Raw genomic sequence first — 19,937 nt, forward strand, 5'->3', positions numbered from 1 at the left:
ATTTGTTTGATGTTAATGATTGAAATTGCTCACATCCAGCGGGAATACCCAGGCCTACCTGATAGTACCAGGCCAGCTTCCGGAGGGCAGAGGCTGCTTTCTTCTTCCTTAAGTGCCTCCCACACTTGGCTACGTATTCACATCCCCTGGGGAGATTTAAAAATCTTCCTGTCCTGGCCCCACCTCATGCCAGTTAAATCAGAATGTCTAGAGGAAGGAGGAGGAGGGGAGGAGAAATATTTATCTAAATCCTACTCTGTGTCAGGCACTGTGCTATAATTAAAAATATATTTTCTCTCTTAATCATCCCGATAACAGCACGAGCTAGACCAGGGCTTCTCCACTCGGGCTGCCCTTTGCAATCCCCTTGGAAGTTTTTACAAACACCGATGCCTGGATCCCACCCTCTAGACTCTCTGATTTAATTCGGATGAGGTGGGGCCAGGACAGCAAGATTTTTAAATCTCCCCAGGAGATGCGAATGTGAAGCCCAGTGTGAGAAGCATTTGAGAAAGAAATGCAGATCCTGGCATCATATACTGTCGCTGGTGGGCCTTGGTGTTCCCTCTGAATGTCACCAATTTCAAAGAACGTCAACATCAGACAAGGCTGCTCTGGGACCCTGAGTGATCATGACGAAAACAAGACACCTCTGTCATCAGGTCGGAGCCCAGAGGAGACAGGAGCTCTGTCCAAAACACGAGGGTGCCCAGCATCTCTCCGTCCTGGCTGATGGGAGAGACTGCTGCTTCTTCGCCAATCAGAGCCTTGGCCTCCATCTACCCTGCCCTCTTTCTAGACGAGGTTTGTGAAGACACCCAATCAGAGGATTGGCTCTGCTTTCTGATGGCATCTAAGCCAGAACAAAGCCCTCATTCCTGAAACGCTCCCCAAAGCCACCTACCATACGCCCATAACACGTTCTCGCCAACACCTTGGTACAGAGCCGCCCCCCTGCCCCGTCCAGGGTGCACGGCTCCCCCACTGCTGGGGGCGGTAAACACGTGTTCAGCTGCAGGCGTGCTCCTGGGGCCTTCGTCTGGAGGGCACTGACACGCTGGGCTCCACTGCATCCCTGATGTGCCACTGGTAAAACTGCGTCTTAGTGGACAAAGGGGTCTGAGCAAGGTCACATGCCTGGCAGAGCTGGGACAGGGACCCAGGTCTATGTGACTCAGGCTGAATCAGCTCTCAGCAGCTGAGATCTGCGGGTCTGGGCCAGAGGTGGTGCCGGGCCTGCCTCAGACACTCGGGTGCTGCACTCCCCCTCCCTGCCACTTACCTCTTAGGGAAGTGGTCACAACACAGACCCCAGCCCCAGCCCTCCTGCTGTCACCTCTTCTAGTGGTGTTGCCACCTGAGCTCCCCGGTGCCTGTTGGACTAAGGGACACTCCAGTAGGCACAGGAACAACCTGAGAGCTGGCCCTCGGGCCACACACCCGGTAGAAAAATGATCTGGAGGCCCCAGAGCAGAGAGGGACACTCCAGAACAAGAAGCAAAGTCATCGGTTCTGACAGGGGACAGACAACTCAGCCCTGGCCCTGATTCTGCCACTTATAAGCTGTGTGACCTCAGGCAGTTCCCTAAACATCTCTGAGCCTCAGCTCCCTTAGCTGTAAAATGGGAAAGTAATACCTGTCCTGTCTGTGTCTTCAAACTGGAGAAAGGACTGTGAAAACACCTTAAGAGGGGTGCCATGCAACTTAGTAAAGTGCTACTTGTATGACTACTCTGGCTCAGAGCTCATGGGCTCTGCAGAGTCCAAATATTCCCGTTCTATGGAGTCAGAGATTCCTTTGGTTTCCACTGCAGACAGGACAGCCAGATCTAAATCTGACAAGCTTGCAGAAGGCATCTTTGTCATTTTTGTCAGCTTTTTGTTTTTCTCAAAACTTTTGGGCGACAGTCAATAGGATGCCTCTGTTTCACAGATGGTGAAGTCACATACACAAAGACGCACAGATATACACAGTTACGTTTATAGGCAAACACATGAAAACACAGATGGACACACCCAGATGCACACACAGTCGCATACAGACACGGACGGACAGACAGACACTCACACAGGCACACGAAGGACATTAAACTGAATCAGGATAGGGACATTTTGCATCTTCATGGCTGCATCCCCAGCCCCCCAAATAGTGCAGGTACATGAAGAAACATCTGTTGAACAAACAAATGAGAGAATGAATGAATGAATGGGCGGGTGGGTGGGTGAGTGGATGGACAGATGGATGGATGCCCACATAGTCCATGCAAACACAGTCTATCATCCTCAGATCCTGTTGGTCCCTAACCACCTCTCTGCCATGCTCCCCATCAAAAGACCCTCAGACCTCTCTCCCTGCCCCCAGGCACCGTGGCCGGTCCCCTGAGGAAGGGCGGAAGTCCCGCCGAAGACACTCCCGCCGCTGCTCCAAGACCCTCTGCAAGGCCAGCCCCGAGGCCCGGTCCAGCCACCCGCCCAGCCAGCCCCTCCAGACGCTCTGCCTCCTGTCGGCCAGGGGTGTAGTAAGTATTGCGCACAGCCTCCTCCGCCAGTCTGGGCCACGACACCTGGGGGAGGTGGAGGCACAAGCTCAGGGCAGTCTATGACACATTTTAATCCAGTTTCGGGCAAATACCCCACTGGTTTGAGACCTCGTTATTGATTCACCAAATGGTCACTCGCCAGCCTTGGGCAGCACTTGGTTTTGGGGGGAGGGGATCTGGTAAGGGGAGGGAGACGAACTAAAATACCCAGTCTTTTTATCAGGGGAACATTGGAAAATATATATTGGTCTCCAGAGTGACATCTGCAGGAATGCATGTAAGACACCGTAGGTTTCTTTGAGGAAGAAGGAAGAGGGGGTATTTGATGTCACAGAGGCACTCCAGCTTTCCAGTGAGGTCTGCATCTTTGATGCCAGCTAGCCTGCAGCATGGATTAGCAGCTGGGATTTGGTTTCACCTATATAAACACGGCCTTGAATTGATATGACCTTTGTCCTCTCATGTGTCCACACAAGGTCTCAGGGAGTGGAGGGCACAGTGGCCCTCACTAGTCCCTTCCATAGATGGGACAGAAAAACCAAGGCTCAGAGCAGTTAAGGTCTGGGGTAAAGCCACAGAGCAAAGCAAGAGCGAATCCGATTTAGCAGCCCAGCATTGAGTGGAATCACACAGCGCAATCCCTCAGGTCGACAAGGAGGAGCTGGAAGGTGACTTCAGACAGTTTGACACCAGGAAGTTTCCTGGGCAAGGGATTAAGAGCTGGATCTGAACTCGAGTCCCAGTTTTGCCACTTCCTAGCTGTGTGGCTTTGGGAAAGTCACTTGACTTCTTTGAAACACAGTTTTCTCATTGGTAAACTTGAAATAATACCACTTCCACATGGGACTGTTGGGGATATGCAATAAGATAAAGTATGTGAAGGCCTTGTGAGACTCTAAAGGGACAGACAGACAAACAGGAGATTCAGCGTTGACGTAACCTAAAGTCGCAGCTGACAGCTGGGAAGGGACCTGTCTCCTCTGGCCACGCATGAATCTGAAAATTTCAGAGAGCCGTTCTCTTAGAAAGGATGAGGTGGAAATAAGGAAACGCTCGAGGTGCTTGCCGGGAGGTCAAGGAAGAGAAGGCGATGATAAACTCTAGTTGGGCCTGGTTGACACAATAGTTATAACCTGCAGTGCATTCTGGGAAACTCTTCACCCATCAAGTCATCCTGTATCACCAAGGTCTAATTTTGCCCAAATCCTCTGCCTAGCTGGAACCATCCACAGCTCTCCCAGGCCCCTCCTTTGTGGAGATGTGTGTGGTTGCTGAGTATTCTGCAGATGGCAAATGCCCACCTGCCTCCTCCCCTCCCTGAATGTCCTATAAAACGTCTTCCCAGCATGGCAGAGAGTCAGGAGACCTGGGCTCAAGTCTTAGCTTAGCTGGACAATTCCTTTTACCCTCCCAGCCTCAGCTTCCTTACCTGGAAAATGGGCATGATTATCCCACTAGCCTTCCAGGGGAATTGTTGCAAAGGTAGAAATAAATTTAAAATACGAGCAATACGAGGTGGAGGAAAGATTTCAAGTTAGTAAAAGCCACCCAATCTTCCTGGTCATGGTGTTTGTGGCAGCCCATTTTGTGGCCCCAACTGACCCTCTCTAAAAAGTGCCAACTGCCTCTCTAAAAAGGCTTATGTCTTCTCACCTGCCTGGGGTGGTTTCCTAACAGGTCAGGTCTGTCAATATGTTGCAAAAAGATGGATGTTCCAAAAAAAAAAAAAAAAAAAAAGTGGTCCTCCCACACCAGCTGATGAGGTTCCAGATTGGCTGTTGGCTCTTGAAGACTTCATGTCCCTCGTGGGCCCAGCCCCTATGAGAAGGGCTGAAAGCTCATCCTTACCTGGAAGGGAGAGGCCTTAAGAGCTCACCAAATCAATGCCCTGATTCCAAGAAGAGAAACTGAGACTCACAGAATAGTAATGACTTCCATGATCTATGGCAAGTCAGAGTTGTTAAAAACATGGGGTTATGATTATGCAGTCAAATCCTGGCTCTGAGCTAGGTTTAGTTACTTAAACCTTTTTGAGCCACAGTTTCATCATCCGTTAAAAAAAAATCCAGATAATAAGTCTCTTCTTCAAAAGCCTTGTTAGGACCAAAGCAAAATAATGTTGTGAACTGTTGAGCCCAGGGCTTGGCAGAGGGGCAAAACTCAGCAAGTATTAGCAGGTATTATGACAACAACATTCCAGATGCTGGCTCTGCACTTAGCAACTGCAGAGCCTTGAGCAAGTTACACGAACTCTCTGTGCTTCAGTTTCCTCCCAATCTGAAAAACCAGGATAATAATAGGACCTGCCTCCTAAGGGGTATGTTGTGAGGATTCAACGACTTAATGTGAGTAAACATTTTAGATTACAGCAGGCAAGTGGTAAATGCTCTGTAATGTCTGCTGCTAATGGTAGTAGCAGCAGGAGTATTAACAGTGGAGGTGGTCATAGCAGCAGCAACAATAGCAGCAGCGCTGGAATGGCAGTGGTGGTAGTTATAACAGTAGTCTGGTTCCAGGCCCAGGCTAGTCAGTGAATGACTTGAGACTGAGCAAGGGCCCCTGCTTCCTCTCTCCTTCCACCATAGATGGCAGCTGCAGCCCAAATGGCTAGCTCCACCTGTTCACGGTTGCCTGACTCCTGGGGGCCTCAGATGCCCCCCAAATCTGGTCCTCTGAGTTCCCTCCATGCTAGCCCCTTTCTCATCTTCTCTTCTACAAAGGCAGAGATGGAAGACGGTGCCAGGCTGGACCAAAGGCTTCCAAGAGTCCTGGCCCCAGGAGTTTTCCGAGCTCTTTGTTAAAGAGAACAGCAAAGTCACCGTCATTGAATCCCCCATTCAATCACTGGTTCAAACTACCAGTTATGTACTGAGCATCTACAAAGGGTCAGCCCTGACATGGCTCTCAGGATCCAGTGAATAAGAAACAGTCTTTGCCTTCTTATGAGACAGGCAAAGTCAAAACCATAAAAGACAATACACAACAATTAATGTGGAGATGCTGAGATGGGGTGGAAGGTTAAGCAGGCAGGGAAGGGAGTTAGGGTTAGGCTCAGGTTAGGGCAGAGAAGGTGACAACTACCTGAGAAACTATTAGCCAAAGGAAGCAGGAAATGAACACTGGAGATGGGGATGGAGACAGAATTCCAGGGCAAGACATGGGGCTCTGGAGATGAACAGGAGCGGAGCGCGAAGGGTCTTCTATGCCATGGTTCCTGCCACACTCCATTGCAGGCATTTCATATGCACAGCTCTTTAAAAAATCAGGGACGGGCATATTGCATCAACGGGTGTATTTGCATATATGAATATGCAGATGTGGGTTGTGTCTTATGGAAATTGTAGCTGGTGAGCTAAAGATAACCTGAAGCCCTCTTGGTCTGTCAGAGCCCAAATCCAAATGGAGGGTCCCAAGGAGACGAATTAGGGACCCTTCCCAGCCTCACTCATGTTCCTTATCTCCACTCAACCATCTCTGTTCAAGACATTCGGGAGACACAGAGATGAATAAACACTCTTCCCGAACTCCGGAGCTCACAGTCTAGTATCAACAGCACGCTGCGATACAGTGAGATAAGTGTTGTCATTAGGGCTGAGATGGAGTGGGTGAGTACCAGGACCTCCTCAGTTGCTAAAATATTCAAATACTTGCACACTGGTGAGTAAACAGACTCTGTCACTGGCCCATCCCCCGTCAACTCAACCATCCCTTCCCTCCCCTGGTACCTTCTAGACCTTCTCACAGCCCAGCAACTAAAGATACCTGACAGCCCTTCAGTGCCAACGCCAGCTACCCACACTCAACCAGTTGTTGAATATTTTGAATATCACCCCTGGTGGTGATGGAAGCAAGCACAATTTGTGGTAGGACAACAGAGGAAGAACCAGACAATGTTGTCTTGGCATCTGAGAGGGCTGTACAAATATGGGAACATTTGAGCCGGGTTTTGAAGGATGGATAGGAGTTCACCCAATTGAGAGGGCTGATGAATAGAGGCAGGGGGAAATACCACTATGTGCCAGGGACTGTCACATACTTCACAGGTTTTTTTTTTTCTCCTTTGATCCACAAAACAGTTCTCTGAGGTAGACGCAGTTATTATCACCATTTTTAGATGGGAAAACTGAGGCTCAGAGAGGTGAAGGGACTTAGGTTGGTAGCCCAATTGGGAGGAAGGGGAGCTGGCTGGTATGAATTGTGGCTGGTGCCTCAGAAGCTTACTCTGAGAGCCAGAGGACCGACTAGATGACAGAGAGGCTGGTGGCCCCAAGGTTTGGCCAAGCCCTTTCCCTGTTGCATGGGGTTCTCTGTTAAGTCCGCCTTAACTGGAGAGGGAATCTGGAAAGGGCTGATCAAGACGGAAGCCAGACCACAGAGAAGGGCAGGCTCCTTTTTTCCTCCTCTTGCCTCCAGCTTGGGCCAACAGTTGCAACATACTCCTTGCCGACAAAAACCTGCACAGATGTCACACATACACACAAAAAGCAGAACTTGGGGTCCAGAAAAGAGGCCTTCATGAAATTTGTGAACAGGAGGAAGCAATAGAGGGTAGTGATGAAGACATGGACTTTGGAGCAAATCTGGATACTCTGGAGTTCTGGAGCTCGTCTCCCTGGGAGACCCTGGGTGGCAGCAATAACTGATGCTTCCTGAGCACCTACTATGTGCTAGGCTGAATTCTTTATGTGTCATCTCATGTATTTCTAACAATAGCCCTTCAAGGGAGCTTCCACTAATATCCTCATTTTACAATGAGGAACCTACAGCCTAGAAAAATTAAGTAAAAGGCAGCAATGAAATGGAGAAGCTAGGATTTGAACCTAGAAATTCTGACCTCAGAGACCATGTGCTGAATCACGTGACCTCCCTGGTATCATTTCACTTTGCTGGGCCTCAGTGTCTCATCTGTACCTTAGGGCAACAATCATACCAACCCCATAGGGTAATTGTGAGGGTGGAGATGAGGGCTCCATTCATTTAAAAAATATGCATTAGGCACCTACTATGTGCCAGGCACTGTTCCAGGCACTGGGTGAACAGCGGTGAATAAGACAGACCAGGTTCCTGCCCTCGTGCAGCTTCTGTTCTGTGAAAACTCAGCCCAGTGCTTGGGTCATGATGCTCAATATACAATAGCTGCTAATATTATTATTTGTTGTCACAGTGGCTTTATTAAACTTACTCCAAACAAACCCAGATGTGATGTTTTTGGAGCATCTCTGGCCTCAAAGAGCTCCATCATATCCAACATCTTGAGTGAACTTCAGAACAACCCTAGGAGAAAGGCAGCGTGGTGATACGCTTCCCATTTTATAGATGGGGAAATGAGGCTGAAGGGAATATATGGATGGCCCAGGCCTCTGGACCCCTGACCCAGGCTCGCGCACATTCTGTCGAAGGCCTTCAAGCTCTTGCTCAACTGGGAGACTCTACACCCAACACCCGCTTTGAGAAGCGAGGGACCAGAGTGCAGGAGGAGGGTGGCGGGAGGCTCGGGGATTGGCGGGACCAGTTGTTTTTTAAATGGAAAGTGGCGTAGCATTGTCAACTTTTCCTTTTGCCAAATAAAGACAGAAAAAGAAAATCACCACTTTCTGTCATGAAAGGGCCATTTTACCACCCAAAGAAGTAGGACAGATGTGACCTCAGAAGAAACGATGAGCCTTTAAATCAAATGAATTGAGCTGGATGAAAAACTCATTACATTGAACTTATTTTTTCTTGTTTCAATTTGGGCTGGTGAAAAATTTGTCTAACTAGATCCATGTAGAGATTGTCAAGAACCAGTGGACTGGGGGCCATCAAGAGGGGCTTCAGAGAAGCGGTGAGGCTGACGCCACCATTCCGTCAGCCTTCTGCTGGAGGGAAGGGGAGAGGAGGCCAGGCCACCTCCCTGGACCCAAGGTTAACTGCAGTGCACAGCCCCGTGGGATCCTCCCTGCCCTAAAGGACTTCCTCATCTTCCCACAATCCCCAGCAGGTCTCAGTATCTTTCTTCATCCCCGCCTCCTCTCAAATGAACTCCCAACAGGTCAATGAATCCATTCTTTTGCCGTCTTCCTAATTAGTGTGCAAAGGAAGATGAACAGCAGCAAGGAAAATAAACTTAATGTCTTTGTGAAACAAAAGGATTTTTTTTAAAGGAATAACCAGAACCCTCTAGCTAAAGGCGCTGCCATGCAGCTCTATATGCGCAAGAGAATTTCCAGTCCCCCGTATGGCGGGGAGGGAAAAAAATTTATAGCCGTCTCTCTCCATGGGGCCATTTGAAGCTATAGTAAATGGACTTGTTCAGTTTAATTGGAATTCTCTTCTTGATTGTATTTTCGTAACCTATTAGGCCGCGCTCCCTCTTGATCTCCGAATTCAGCTGAAATTAAATTTTGAAGTGTAAGTGAGAGGTTGCCTTTTTTCCCCGTTCTTGATTAAATAATGATTTGAAACAAAAACAATAAATAACAGTGCTGGCTCCCCTGGAGGGCTGAGAGAGACTCCTAGTGAAACGCCAGGGAGCTGGAGCTCGTGGCGGGGGGATTTAATTACTTATTAGAAAACCCAAGTGTTAACACCGAGTATATTAAGGGATAAGTTGATGAGGCAAGCTTATGAGTTCACAAGAAGAAAAATGGGAGTCTCACCTTGGAGGGGGCTAAGAGAGTAAAGGGGAAATATTTGTTTGCTTTCTCCCAATGGCCATGAGTTTGCGAAAAGCAGTTTGTCCTAAAAAAAATCTGAGATTGGCCATCCTGACAGAGAAGGGAAGAGTTTGTAATAGCTCTGGGGTCTGGATATGGTTTAAAGGCTCTGGTCTCCTGGCTTCTTTCATTGACAAAGGCCCAGAGGGATTGAAAGGCTGGAGATGGGAAGATGGAGCAACCCATTTCAGAGTTCTGGAAGGGAGAGATGAAACACAGGATGCACTGTGTTTGTGTTGCTTTCAGAGCTATCAAGGTAGCAATGAACACTTGGAACAGAGGGTCACAAATCTCGATGTCTTGGGGGCCAGGAAGCTGGTAGATATAAGCAACAGAGACCCCGTGGGGCCTGGGGCCAGGAGATTTCCTGCCCTCTAAAAGGGGCAGCTGCAATCATTCTCAAGCCGATTATTGCCAAGCAGGAATGTGGACCCAATGTTGCCTGATCTTATTTTTCAACACTAACTGGAAATGGAGTTGTTATCTGAAACCACCTCATTCTACAATGTTGGCGTTAATTCAAATTTATTTTCAAACATACTAAGAGAGCTAAAGAAAGCATGCCTGAAACAAAGCATAACTTGGCCCATCAGTTTTCCAATGGTGACTTGGGGTGTTGAAGCTGTTCGTTTATATCCCCTCACCCTTCCCACACCAGGGCACACGGCCAGCTTCCAGCTTGCAGACAATGTTCTCTGGCCACCAAAGACCACTTTGCTTGGCCACGAGGCAGTTTGGACATACTAGAGAACTGACATCCCCAGATATAGCCTTCAGCCCACAAGTCGTGGAGAATTGGTGTATAAATACCCCAGCTCCGTCCTTGGTTGGGATTAACTCTGGGGCCAGTTCTCCACTGGCTCCCAGAGTGTCCTCCAGCCACCCACTGTGGCAGCTGGTTTGATAACGCATCTTTCATTGGCTCCTTCTCTGTCTCATCTCTTTTCCCTACTCCCCTACGGAGGTTGCCCTCTCAAACAAACTACTGGCACTCCAATTCCTGCCTCAGTTTCTGTGGGAATCCATATTAAGACAGACGTTTTTTCACTTGGTGATCAAGCAGATCTTACAGGGGCGGAATTTTCATGCCATGCCCCAAAGGTAGGCCTTTGTGAAGACATGAAAGGAAGGGCAAGGCTGAAATGGAGGAAGGGGTCAGAGTGGACCAAAGAAGAGAGCCTGGTATGAGGGTCCCAGGTCTTAAATTGAGGTGCTGGCTACCCTGAGGGCATTGTTAGTGGACAACAATGGGTCTAGGTTGACTCCTCTTAGCGAGTATCCTGAGCACCATTTTGTAGCTAAGCTGGCAGTACAGAGACAGAGAGCAGTTACAGGCGTCGAAGAAAAACTCCCAATGGATGAAGAAGAGCTCTTCAAAGAGGAATTTTGAGAGGCCTATTATCTAAATGAGGAGATATGGAGGAGCAAAGGGGAGCCATCCTGTCACGTCAATGTCGGGTGGGCAACTGTTTGCATCTTCCGTGCCGGAGTGAGTATCCGGCTAGGAAGGAGACACTCAGAGATGAGAGCGCAGAGGCAAGATCACGGAGGCCTCCGTTGTCTGCCCGTTACGATGTCCGTGGCTTGAAGGTCTCCTTTGCATCATCATGGCTGTCACCCACCTCCCCCACACACACACATGCACTCATCCTGCCTTTGGCTCCCCTCAGTTATATCTTTCCTCCTCTTTGTGTGGGGTGGAGAGCTCTGGAGAAGGTGGCGTCTGAGGCAGAGGCCATTACGCTCTCCAGACTTCTCTAACGAGTTTATTAAAATATTCGCATCACCTGGAAATATAGACAAAGCCCATCAAGACTTGTAAAGACAAATCCCAATGGAGTTTGGGTGAAAGGAGCAGGAATGAACGTCTTCAGGCTGCCACCTCTTTCCCCTAACCCCAAAGTCATCCTTTAAGCAGGTCAAATAGAGTGAGAAGATTTACATATTCGGTGCCTGCTAGGGATGTCGTTATGCTGGTCGTGCCCTGTACAAGGGTGACTGGCCTTGAAGTGAAACCCTACCTACCCTCCATTCACCAAGCCAGCTTTGAATACTGATGAGGAGATGCTTCAGCACAGAGAAAGGTGTATCTTTTTCCTAATTTGTCTGGGGGCGCCCCTTTCTAATTCCTGACCCAAGAGGAGCACCTTTTTATAATCCGTACAAAGTCACTGTATGGACCTGCAGCCCTGTTGTGTGCGAATGGCCAGACCCAGTCCATCCTTGAACCTGACCTCCCAGAATAGCAGAGGGTCTCATCTGGAGTACAGCTTGTCTATCGGGAAGGCTTTCTGGGTCTGGAACTTCTCACCTTAGCCTGGAGCTTATGCTGTTGTGAAGCTATAGATCAAGCCCCAGTGTGCTTTCTCCAAGGGTTCTGCGTCTGAAGAGGATATTCCTTCTCTGCCCTGGGTCTGGACCCAAACCTTGATTCTAGAGGTTCTCTCTAGCTCACAAACCCAGCCTTGAGCTGGTCTCAAGACCCCAACCTTGAGCCAAGGGTCCACCTGTGGTTTCCTATTTTGAGTGTGATGGAAGCCAGTCCCTCCTTAAAAATCCATCCAGTTCCCAAAGCTGGCGGTCACCCAGTTGGACCCCACCAGGGCCTGATCACCCAACCATCTCCACCAATGAATTAAGTTAGGGTGGGCCCAGGCTTCCCAGCTCAGGTTTCCAGGGGACTGTAGAGCAGCTTTGTTCATTCAGCAAGATTTACTGAGCACCTACTCTGTGCCAGGCACTGGTGGGTACTTGGGTACAACACTGAGCCAGTCATGCGTGGCCTCTGCCTTCAACAAGCTCCCACCCAGATGGAGACACAGGCAATAAAATACACAATTACCCCACTGAGTAACAGTGCTGTGACACACAGAACCCAGTCATTTTTGAATGAGTGAATGAATGAATGATTGAATGAATCAATGAATGAAGTAGAGAGTTTTGTGCTATCCTGGCCTGGGGATCAGAGAAGGCTTTCTAGAGGAGGTGATATATAAACTGGAGGATGAATAAATTTAGCCACGTGAAGTGAAGAAATGAGGAAGAGTGTTCTAAGCAGAGGAAATGGCATGTGCAAATGGCCTGGGGTTGGGAGAGCAACAAGTGGTGGCAGAAGCAAGAAAACTCATTGATCGGCTTAAGGTTGTGGGGGCCAGGGTGGGGGTCTGTGGCAGAGATAAGGTTTGTGAAGTACACAGGGCTGGGTTGTAAAAGACATTGTCCTCCATGTCAAAGAATTTAGATTCATCCAAAGAAACGGGACTTTTCAACAAGCAGGAGAGGTTGGTATTTTCAGGCGCCAAGGTCAACCCAATGAGAACATTTCTGGTGATGATGGAAAACCACAATGCCTTATAGAGTTCTCAGTTCTAATCACACAAGTTACATGTGGATAATGGTCATGGTCGAGATACTCTAAAAGTGTTCCTGTGAGCTGAGGGTGTAGGATTGAGAAAGAGAACGAGGGAAAGTCCCCTTCTATATCCACTAGCCCCGAGGGGCCTCACACTTGGGAAATCCTTGCCCACGGGGACCCATGATACGCCAGAGCAAATGCTTTGAAATTAGTGATCAAGGCTAGGAACAAGTCCCTGGGGAGAGAAAGGCCAGCCTGGATGCCCCAGGTAGCAAGCCACAAGATAGTGGAAACCACGGTACTCACAGGCCCCTTCACGTTGTCTGCCAGCCTGGTTCCCTCCAAGAAGTGTTGCCTGATTCACTTGTGACACACTGGCCACCAAACATTTGCCATCTCTGAGGAAAGATTCCATGAGTCCATCCTTGGACCAAGCCAGCCTGAGAACCCAGGTCCCAAGATCTAGCTGCCTGGAGTGATGCTCTCCTTCCTGCAGAGGTGGCGGAAATACACTTGTTACCATTGCGCCCCCAGAGGTGGGAAGGGTATGCCATCCAAACTGCAATGGGAAGATAGCAAGGAGGAGCTGAATGGGAATGTGGCCTCTACATTATTTTTAAACCAGTCTCACTCTAGAAAACTCCACCTGGGCAACCTTATTTTGAGGTCCCTTCTCCCAAAGCAAAGCTAGCCAGATCACCAAGCAGGTAAAGTGGCAACTGTGCTGGGTAGAACTTGATAAAGCTGGATCGTCACCTTGTCTGTGCACAAGGCCTCCTGGGAGAATCCACAAAGGAAGTCCCGCCCCCCTGGTCCAGGAGCTGACATCCTGAGATGCTGGAGTTATCCGTTATTCTTGTAGTTCGCATGTCTCTGTGTCTCACCCTCATCACCAATTGCTGAGAAGGCAAAAATGGTGCCTTAAGAAAGCCCAAAAGTCCCCTTCCTTTAGGCCCAAGGTGCATGGCATAAAGTAGGGGGAAGCAGGCTCTGCACTAATATTTGTGGGGCCCAGGCCAAGAGTATAGAAGGAGGCCCACATACTGCTTATAAATCAAGCCAGCAAACTCAAATGAAATATGCTCTCCTATCTTGGCAAATATACCTTCAAAATGATCTGGAAAGCCAGATTTGAATTTAGAGTCTTGGACCCCACAGAGTGCCCGTCCACAACATGGCAGTGTGGGGAGAACCTGCCTGGAGGCCTGGCCCCTCCCTCTCTCCTCCCACCTCTTGCACCAACCAATGCCATGATGGACCTTCCATACACACACATGGACACCTCAGCCCGAACGTCCAAGTTCTGTCCCAATAGCCACCCTTGGACCTAGGGGTGTGCACACCTGAAGCACGCTCTATCCCCGGAGACTAGATCCGTGGATGAGCCAGCAGAGACCCTGGAAGAGGGCTCGGGTCTTTTAAACAGAGAATTCTGGGATCTCAGGTACCCAGAGAGTGGTCTCGGGGGAAGTGGTTTCCAGGTAGCGCCCGCTTGGTCCCCGAGATTTTTCCATGGGGATGGTATTCACTGGAAGAGGCCCCAAGCAGGGTTCCTCTTGCCCACAGCTAAGCATGGTACTGTTGGCAGGGGCCAGAACCGAACCACTGTGTCATCCCAGCCGTGAGACTGGTCTGAACGTTTAAAGAAAACCATCCATTGTGCTTCTAAAGGCGCCATTGCCTTCCCCCAAGGGCTGGCTCTCCATCACCTCCTTTACTCCTTCATCCTTCCTAGATCAGCCCCACACAGGATTCTGGGGACCTCTCCTCATTCCCAATCACCCCAAAGCCAAATCTCCAAGCCCCTCCCAAAGCTTTGTCACAGGCACACCCTCCCCGTGTCCCCTTGATCCTGACACCTAGAGCGATGCAAACTCTGGCTGCCATTTGCAATTTCAGCAAAGATTCCTTGATCCAACTTGGGCATTCAGGGCCTGACAAGGTTAGTGTTGATGGCTTGAGGTCCCCCAACAGAACGGAAGCCTCACCTGTCAAGAACACTGAAAAACCAGAGCTCCGAGTTCAGGGCCAAGTGTGAGGATGTGCAGAAAGGTGTGTGTTTTTTCTTGTCATTTGCGACTCTAACAATGGACTCACGTTGCCCGCTCTTCCCTTTCTCTTACACCTTACCTACCTACTAAAGGAGGAGTTCTTGCTTGGTAAGTGGATATAATCCGCAAAGACATGAGAGAATTTATTAGAAGCCACTCGAGAGCCTTAGCTACCTTCTCCAGGGGGAAAAGGACACACACAGATATCCGTAGAGAGCTTTTTTTTCATTTGTTTTCAGTCAGACTATTTGACTTCCATTTTTTTTTTGTCCTCTCTTTCTTTTCCCCTTTAGTTGAAAACTACAAAAGTGTCATTTTGTGACCCTGACTTTATATATATCTATATATGAAACGCTTCTCTTTATTTCATTTCTATTCCCCATGCGATATTTGTTTAGGGTTCTGTTCAGGCAACTTTTTCTTTAAAAGAAAAAAATGTCAAATTCATTGAGGATTTGGTTGCAGTTTAAAATTTTGGCTTTATCTCCTTTATTTAATTTCCAAGATATATTTTTTTTCAGGCCCATAGCCCCATTTCTTTTTCCCCTTCCCTTATTTTTATTATTGTTTTAGATCAAGGGTGTTTACACCCCCCTTTCGATTAAGTTGTCTCTTTTGTTTGAGTTAATTCATTAGAAATTAAATTTTGTATGATTTCCTTTTTCTTTTGTTTAATCTGGATCGCATGCTTTTTCTCTGCATGATACCTAAATCTTCCAGTTATCCTAGGAGGGGGTAAAAAAATATCTCCTTTCTGTGGTATCTTTCAGGAATTTGTGCTTTTGTTTTTTGGCGTCTCTCCTTTCCTCTCCTCTCTCTTTCCTTTTGTTACAGTGCATCATGACGGTAAACATTTCTTGGTTATTTAGACACAGCCCGCAAGCCCGGCGCTCAGCAGTGTCCAACGGGTGTTTTTGCTTTCAGATCACAGGGTCGGGGTCTGCAGGGGACCTCTTTACCAAAACAGCCAGCCCGCTCACCACCTCCCGAGGACGCTCCCAGGAGTATGACTCAGGCAATGACACCTCCTCGCCGCCCTCCATGCAAATCGGCTCAGCCAGGTCTCGGGGTCAGGAGAAGGGGAGCCCCAGTGGGGGCCTAAGCAAGAGCCAGGACATCAACAGCGGCAACACCTCTGATTCAGGGAACTCCTTCACCACCTCCTCACCCCAGAACAAGGGGGCCACTTTGGAGAATCTCTCCCCCACCAGCAGGGGCAGAGAGTCAAGGTCAGTGCACCTAGGCAGGAGGAGGGGGTCCCGCTTAGCTCCACCATCTCAGTCTCTCACCCTAGCTCCAAAATACACCCCTCACCTGGACCTAGGAGTCTTTTATTTTTGGGAGAGAGAAAATTCAATTCAAACTGGCATAATTTTTTTAAAAATCCAAGGATATTCAGCTTCAGGTACAGCTGGATCCAGGGGCTCAAAAATGTCATTGGTAATGTCTTTCCCATTACATTTCCCAGCTCTGCTTCCCCCTCTGTTGGCTTCATTCCCAAAGCATTGGCAAATATGCCATCCAGCTAACATGCTATCCATTTAGCCAGCCAATGGAAGCAGACTGCCTCTTTCCCCAAAATTTCAGCAAAATAGCAGAGCAAGTGCTCATTGGCTCTGCTTGGCCCAGCTTGGGCCATTTGTTCACCCCTGGACCAATCACTCTGGCCCAGAGGAGTCTGTGCTTTTGGCTAGAATGTGTCACATGCCATTATCGGGGCTAATGAGTAGAATCTTCCCACGTACATTAAACTTGGGGCAAGTCTGGTTCTCTGAAGGAAAAGCCAGGGTACTGGTATCAGGAGTAGGGATGGAGCCTAGGCAGGCAAAAACAGATGTCAATTTTACCAGTACTCTCAGGAGAAAGTCTAACATTAAATTCATTTTAAGTCACTGTCGTTTAAAAATATACCATGGTGTTTACCCAAATGCATTCAAAATTTACGTCCACATAAAAACCTGCACGTGGATGTTTATGGCAGCTGGATTCATAATGGCCAAAACATGGAAGCAACCAAGATGTCCTTCAGTAGGTGAGTGGATAGATAAACTGTGGTCCATCCAGACAATGGAATATTACTCAGTGCTAAAAAGAAATGAGCTGTCAAGACATGAAAAGACATGGAGGAACCTTAAATGCTCATGACTAAGTGAAGGAAGCCCATCTGAAAAGGCTCCATACTGTATGATTCCAACTCTAGGACATTCTGGAAAAGGCAAAACTATGGCGACAGTAAAAAGATCAGTGGTTACCAGAGGTTAGGGGGGTAGGGAGGGAAGAATAGACAGAGCACAGATTTTTAGGGCAGTGAAACTATTCTGTATGATGCTACAGTGGTAGATATATACTATATATTTGTCAAGACCCTTTGGGTTCACAAGAGTGAACCCTAATGTAAACTACGGACTCTGGGTGATAATGACGTGTCAGGATAGGTTCATTGATTGTAACAAATGTAGCACTCTGGTGCTGGATGCTGACAGTGGGAGAGGCTGGGTGTGTGTGAGGATAGGGAGTATGTGGGGATTCTCTGTCCTTTCCACTCAGTTCTTCTGTGAACGTAAAACTACTCTAAAAAATAAAGTTTATTAATTTAAACATGTATATTTAAATTATATATATATTCCACGGGACAATTTTAGGTAAAGGAAGATCAAGCTATCGTAGAACGTTGAGACTACTTGACTCTTTTGCCCATATTAACGCACTTACTGGATACAGTTTCCTGCAGAAAACCCTTCCAGGCAGTTGTTTATGAACCAGCTGTAATTCTGCTTCATCACTCCGTTACTCTCTCACTCAAGAAATCACAGCAAAATGCTCATCACTGAGGATAATGTCACAGTCATAGCTAGTAAAATGTGCTGATCACTTACTCTGGACCATTCATCCTGTTACTTCTCCTCAGCTGCGTATCAGGCACCTCCTATACGCCAGCCACTCAGCCTGGTGCTGAAGATACAGTCCTTGTCCTCAGGAGCGTATAATTAATGGGGCAGATGCAGAGATGCAGGAAGGGTGGAAAAGATTTGCTGGTGCACGAAGTCACGACAAAACTGGGGTCCTTCCTTCTTCTGGGGGTGGGAGTCTGCTTCTGTTCACAGTGGCCAGGGTTTCAGAAAGACAGCCGGAGCCTCAGCATTGAAGCAGTTAACAGCTTCTTCAAGGACAGAGCACCCTTTGTCCCCAACACTTCAGTCCTGGACAAAGAGCTTGGCATTCACACGTAGGCCTGGCCTCTGGTTTGCCTGCCCCAGATATCCCTGGCCTCGGTTCACACCCACACTTGGCTTGGAGCCAGGGCTGGGTCAGAGCAAATGTCAATATCTCTAAGAACAGACAGTGATGTTTCCACATGACAGAGGGAGGACATGTGTCTACTGATAGACTGCAGTGCTGTTATGCAGGAAAAACTGAGAATAACAATAACAACAGCAATAATAATAATGGCTGCTAGTATTTCTCAAGCCCTGACTATATGCTAGGTTCCTATGCCAAGTGCTTTCCATGGATAATCTTCCTTATATATAAAGGTTTCCTCACAAAACCTTTATGGGATAGGTACTATTAAAACCCTTTTTTAGCTGATGGGGAAACTGAGGCTCAGAGTAAAGACACTCAGTCAATAAGGGCCAGCACCAGGATTCCAACACAGATCTGTCTCCAGAACTGGAGCTAACGCCTGAGCAGCATCTAGCAGTTACCTGCTTAATTTAATCTCTGTGGACAGCCAAATTAAATAATTTAGACGCAGCCTTTCACTTTGAAATATAAATGATCTTTAAATCCATGCCTATTTACGTCATGCCAACTGTGAGCAGAGGGCGGAGTGGAAGAGACGTGAGCTCTCAATCAGGGGAACCAGAGACAGTGAAGGTGGGGGCTGGTGAGGTGGCAGGGGAATGGGCTTCGGAGCTGGACAGGTCACGGTTTGAGACTCTGGGTGGCCTTGAGCAAGTAGCTAACCCTTCTGAAGCTTCTCCGTAAATCGGAGATAATAGTGCCGGCTTCATAAGGTTGTTGGGAGGACTAAACGAGATGATGCTTATGAAGCATCCAGGACACTAAGAGGCTCAGGATGTTTATCCCACAGCTATTTATTGATGACCAAGCACATGTATCAGGCTCTGTCCTAGGTGCTGGGATACGGTATCCAGAGAGACATATGTCCTGGCCCCAAGCTCAGTGTCTGGGGGAGACGACAATTATAAGACCAAGTGAGCCATCTAGGGAGAGGGGAAGCGTAGGGGCTGGGGGCTGTGGTGACACACTGGAGGTCACCTCATCAGAATTAGGGGGTATCAAGGAAGGCTTCCCAGAAAAGGTGAGGTCAAACTAAAGCCTGAACCATGAGTAGTTGTTAGGAGAAGAGGGGAGGGAAGAGGGTTCCAGGGAGTGGGAATGTTCTAAGGCCCGGAGACAAGGGAGGGAACAGGGCTATTCCAGGAGGAATAGATAGTCCATTATGGCCAGAGTCAAGAGAGGACAGTTCCAAGAGCTGAGGCTGGAGGGGTGAGCAGAGGCCGGGTCATGATGAGCCTTGAAAACCATGTTAACATGATTTGAACTTGACCCTTGGCCCAATCCAAATGAACATGTCCTTACTGAGAACCCAACAGGAACCCAGCATAGATCCAGGCAGGGTGGGAATACAGAAGTCAGGATGCTGTCCTTTGGGTGACTTTGAACAAGCCTCCACCCTTCTTTGGGTCTCAATTTCCCCATCTGCAAAATGGGCTACACCAAAATTTCCCAAACTTAAACCAACTACTTGTCATCTTCTTGATTTTTACCATATCCATGTACTACTGGTACTTTTATTTACTTTGATAAACTCATTTATATAAGGAAACTTATAGTACTATCTTAAATAGAAAATTTGTATCATTTGTCCTAAATAGAAGGCACCTGTAAAAATACATATTAACACAGTGTATTTAATTCTGGTTAGTTACGGTTGCCTGCTCAAGGCTCTGAGCCCCACGCCTGCTCTCTCTCACTGGGAGACTCCAAGTGTCAAAGAGATGGTAAAAACCACTAGTACCCAAACTGGGCTTTCTCGTTAATATAATCAGAGGACTGAAAAAGACTCGAAAGGGAATAAGTCTCTCACCATGTGATTTGATGGTATTTACCAATGACCTAAAATATTCCCAAGTGCCCCATGTGGTATGCGTCCCACTCTATCTCTGCTCTCTATCATCTGTGGCCTGGCAAGTCTTTCCAGAGGTAGTAAGATGGGCAAAGGTGGAGAGGGGGTTCTGAGAGCACCACAGCCTAGGCAAAGGTAGGGAGG

At 48.1% G+C, this 19,937-nt stretch overlaps 1 protein-coding gene across 1 annotated transcript in view; it reads left to right on the top strand.

The window, feature by feature from the left end:
* The window catches only part of SRRM4 (serine/arginine repetitive matrix 4), a 148,402-nt gene that overhangs the window by 120,313 nt on the left and 8,152 nt on the right, over positions 1-19,937 (top strand). Inside the window, exons 8-9 of the mRNA XM_058531530.1 lie at positions 2,363-2,519; positions 15,566-15,870. Of these exons, the coding sequence (XP_058387513.1) occupies positions 2,363-2,519; positions 15,566-15,870 (462 nt within the window). The remainder of the gene's footprint in view (positions 1-2,362; positions 2,520-15,565; positions 15,871-19,937) is intronic.

This window comes from Diceros bicornis, chromosome 35 (genome assembly GCF_020826845.1).
Source record: "Diceros bicornis minor isolate mBicDic1 chromosome 35, mDicBic1.mat.cur, whole genome shotgun sequence".
Lineage (NCBI taxonomy): Eukaryota > Metazoa > Chordata > Mammalia > Perissodactyla > Rhinocerotidae > Diceros > Diceros bicornis.